This window comes from Saccostrea cucullata, unplaced genomic scaffold, assembly GCF_032062105.1.
Source record: "Saccostrea cucullata isolate Sc308-1 unplaced genomic scaffold, CSIRO_AGI_Scuc_v1 ctg5551, whole genome shotgun sequence".
In the NCBI taxonomy this organism is placed as follows: Eukaryota; Metazoa; Mollusca; class Bivalvia; order Ostreida; family Ostreidae; genus Saccostrea; species Saccostrea cuccullata.
The window spans coordinates 67,066-71,875 of record NW_026936480.1 but is presented as its reverse complement, the minus strand read 5'-3'; the positions used below and the strand labels follow the sequence as shown (position 1 = coordinate 71,875).

The following is a 4,810-nucleotide window of genomic DNA, read 5'->3' as shown; positions in this document are numbered from 1 at the left end:
GCTGATTTCAGTGTACGTTTTCTTTATATTTTAATTATGTTATTATTATGCATTAAAATTTATTATTATAAAATCAATTCCAGTACATTAAAAAGAATAAATTGACATTAATCATAAAACATCTTGATTATTAGGAATAAACATAGTTATGTTAAAAAACTTGAAGTGTGTCCGTGACGTTTTGGGTAAATAAACATGGCGATGAAGGAGTTGCTATCCCGTTAGAATGTAGGTCCCTGGTTTTGCATCATATGTATAATAAATTAAACATGTCCGTGACGTTTTGGGTAAATAAACATGGCGATGAAGGAGTTGCTATCCCGTTAGAATGTAGGTCCCTGGTTTTGCATCATATGTATAATAAATTAAACATTATAATTTGCATACTTAATGGCTTTATTGAATAAGTTTTCAATTGCAGTCATGGTTCTTGTGTATTTTCTTACAGAGAAGAAGCAGAGACATCAACTTATGAGAATCCTGAACATGATCACCCCAGTGTTCTTGACGTTTCATCAAATGATGTTGGTATTGATAACAGTAATCAAAATGATGGTGCAGCATTTGTGCAAGATTTTGAAACTGCCAATGATTCACAACCGGCAAACCAATATTTTCCTGCAGAAATCGAACAAATTGTTTGTATGGAAGGATTCATGGAAAATTGTGAAGAAATAGATATGGAACTTGATTCTGAAGAAAGTGATTCTGTCTCAGGTGATAATGATTCTGAGGGAGAACCGGAACACGATGCTGCTGCTGCAGATCCAGAAGAAGAGGTGAAAGAAGGAGGAAGTGTCCCTTTGTATGTTTTGCCACCCAGTAAATCTCTATTTTCCTCTGAGATTCAGCACAAAGAACATCTCCTCTCTATTTGTGCATATTCAACAAAAAACCATTTGTCCCGCACAGGATTTCAACAGCTACTTAAGCTGATAAATGTCCATCTCCCTGAAAAAAATTTGTGTGAGACCAGCGTCAATAAAGTCAAGGAGAAAATAGGATTTGGTGGAAACTACTTCACATATCATGAGTACTGTGATGTATGCGGTGCTTTATACCCTGAAGATAGAGGTATAGTAAAATGTGAAACACCATCCTGCACTGGATCAAGATCAAGTGATGCTGATGCGACAGGAAGAAGAAAAAACTTCTTCGTCAGTGGGGATTTATACTTACAACTGAAAGAGATACTTGAAAATGAAGAAAATTTTAATGAAGTATTGTCCTCATTTCAAAGATCTAATGATAGTGAGGAAATTCATGACATTACAGATGGCAAGAAGTACAAAGAAATTAAGAAAAAATGTAAGGACATGACTGTCACATTGACAATGTTTACAGATGGAGTTTCCTTATTTAAATCATCAAAAGTCTCTCTATGGCCAGTGTACCTTGTCATCAATGAACTCAATCCACAATCAAGGTTTTTGAAGAAAAACATGATTTTATGGGGACTCTGGCAAGGACAGGGCAAACCTTTGATGAATACTTTCTTTTTTCCATTTGTCAAGGAAATGAGAATGTTATACAACACTGGAATGCAAGTAGAAACTCCATCTGGACAATAGACAGTTCACGCTATAATAAACGCCATGACTATGGATCTTCAAGCAAGAGCATGCGTTTTTAACATGATGCAACATAATGGCTTGTGTGCTTGCCTGTACTGTGAAGAGCCAGGGGTTGTGGTGAAAAGTGGAAAGGGCCATACCCGCAGCTTTCCATTTCGTGAGACTAAACCTCAACTGCGGACAAGATTATCAATTGAAGCAAATGTTCATGAAGCCGTACAATCAAAAAAAGCTGCCTGTGGATTTTATGGAAGGTCCATCATCACACATCTTCCATGGATGGAATTTCAAGAAAATTGTACCATAGACTACATGCATGGCTTCCTTCTGGGAATAACAAAAAAGTTATTAAGCATGTGGATAGATGGAGCCAATTATCAACAGCCTTACTTCATTGGACACAAGCTCAAGGACATAGATAAAATTTTACAAAGTATCAAAGTTCCCTATCTGATCCATCGCAGTCCAAGAAAAATTCAAAACAATCTCAATCACTGGAAAGCATCTGAGTTTCGATCTTTTCTCATCTATTATGGGCTACCCTGCTTAAAAGGACACTTGCCGGATACGTATTTGGAGCATTTCGCTTGTTTTGTTGAAGGAACTTTTTTGCTTCTTCAAGAGAAGATTACAACATATGATCTCGCTAGGGCAAGGATGCTTTTGGAAATGTTTTACAAATGCATGGCAACCCTGTATGGAGATGCTGTCTGTGGCCTAAATGTGCATAACATCAGTCACATAGTGGATTGTGTGGATAACTGGGGACCACTCTGGGCTTATTCATGTTTTGCTTTTGAATCTTTTAATGGAGAAATTTCAAAAGCGATACATGGAAAAGGAAATGTAAGTGGTGAAGTTTATTGGGCAGTCCACAGCGAAAAAATTTTACAAAATGAAATCAAACTGCTTCAAGATGGAAAGCCGAAAGATCTTCTAAAAGAAATCATGTCTGCAAGAAACACCGTAAAAAACAGCAATCTTGAAATTGGAGAACAGTGTTACATAATGAAACCTTTGGTTAAACTGAATTCTGTATGTGATACACTTTTGCAAAATCTTTCTGTTTTGCTAAATATGGAGGTTGGAGAAGTCCAGAAAACTACCATCCTTAAGGCATCGAAAATTCAAAGAAACAGATTTGTTTTTTACAGCAAGTCATGCGGCAAAGTGAAGCGGAATAATTCATTCACTGTCCACCTAAATCAAGATTTTCATGGGTGCGACATTGTTATGGTGGATTATGTAATCCATCTTTCTGACCTTAGGAGAACTTTTGCCCACAGCAGTGGATTTCAGAGGATTTCTAGGATGGTGGAGGGAAGAGCACCCCACGTTGAGCTGTTGGAATTGAAATGGTAATAGATATATATTAAGTTTTAATCTGTTTAGTGTTTACAGACTCAAAAGGAATGAAATAGATGTGCTGGGGGATATGTGTCCTTTCCAATTTTTATATTTTTGACAATGTATACATGGTACAGGTTACATTAGGAGACAAAGATAATTCATATCCTTATACTTGATAATTTTTTTTATCTTATTGATCGCTGTTTTTCTTCCTTTGCAACACATGGGAACACTAAAGCTGATAATTATAATATTTCTCTTAGTTCAATTTTATGGCAAAATGCAAGGTTCTTAATCATTTTAATTGATATTAATGATGTGATTGTGAAGGATGTTTTCTTCTTTAAAACTTAATACTCAGCAACTAGATAGCTTATCTTTCTTGTATTATTTTGTAGGAAAGATCTTCTTGTTCCAGTTCCTTTGCTTGAAGAACTTGTTGTTCACATGGAAGTCAATGGACAGGATATCATTGCTTGCTTTCCTAATTTTGTAGAGAGGGATTAGGAATTTGAATCAGTGTATGAATGCTGCGGGAACCAATCTCAAGTGGATTTTTGCAAACTGTGAAATGTTAACTCGTACACTTTTTGGATAACTAAGTGGCTGTTTATGTCGTGTTTATATGTTTAAAGATGACTGTTTGTAGGTTAATAATGAAATATGAAGTTAATTTTTAAAGCTATTTTTGTCCACATTTGATAATTTAACTGCTTTGTATCAAAGACACAAGTTGTTCTTAGGTAGCACTTGTACATATGATTATATATATATATTTTGTTGATGTAAATTGAACATGTATAAGGAATACACAGAATTTAAAGTCACATTTTGTCATTCATAGAGGGCATAGTATTAGTTATATAAATAATGACATCAAACTTGGAACAGCTCAATTTTTGAATTTTTCATTTCCAATTTTCATTTAGGATTCTGTATATTGATGAAAAATTTCTAAGTCCAATTCTACTGAAAAAATTCTAAGTCCAATTCTAAAAGCTTTTCAAATCATTTCGAATGATTTCCGAATGCATTCCGAATCAATCAGAATACTTTCCATGTGAGAATTATTCCGAATGACTCGGAAACATTCGGAATCCGAATGCTTCCAAGTTGTTCCGAGTAATTCCGAATGAATTCCATGTTGAAATTGATGCCAACTTGGAACTTCTACACACGGGTAATACATCACATCAGAGACAGAAACTGGCTAAAACTTGCCTTACCAAAATAGTGCACTACAAAGAGGAACAACTGCAGTACTTTGCTTGTAATCTTTATGAATGAAGCAAAATATTAAGATTTAAGCAATGTAAAAAAATTTCTTGAAGTTGAAGCAAGTTTTATTTTTAAAAAGTGTGGCAATTTCTATACATTTTCAAACATGACGACAGGTAGGATCATTCAAAAGCTAGAACAAGCATAAATCGTAGTAATATCCCTTGACTGTGCTACAGACATCTTGGAGAACTGTGTTTGGACACAAACTACCAATTATTTTGCTATACATTCCTTAATAACATAAAAAATATTTTAAAAAATTACACCGGTTAAACTTACCTGAAACTTGGCTCAGAGTCAGACCATTTCAAGTCCAAAAAAATACCAAGTTCTCAGGAACATTCATAGTCTGCAAGTCTTTTTATAGCAACGCAAATAACCCCTATCCTGCTTTTTTCACCTTTTCTTCGAGGAAAGGGTAAATATGGGCCTCTTTACACCCTTCCTACGACGCTCTTAAAAACAAAATTTCCTATTATTATCATTTTTATTATTTTTTTCAGACCCTTTCCTTTCCATTTATGCCCCAAAATAACCCCATTCTACTCCATAAACACCCCAAAGAATTTTTAAGAAAAAAGATCCATTCTTAATCTGGAACTACC

At 34.9% G+C, this 4,810-nt stretch overlaps 1 protein-coding gene across 1 annotated transcript; it reads left to right on the top strand.

Moving 5' to 3' along the window:
* Positions 1-774: 774 nt before the first annotated feature.
* Positions 775-3,810, top strand: LOC134245701 (uncharacterized). Its single transcript, XM_062727966.1, has one exon. The coding sequence runs from the start codon at positions 1,596-1,598 to the stop codon at positions 2,934-2,936; it is 1,341 nt and encodes a 446-aa protein (XP_062583950.1). The 5' UTR covers positions 775-1,595; the 3' UTR covers positions 2,937-3,810.
* The last annotated feature ends 1,000 nt before the right edge of the window (positions 3,811-4,810 follow it).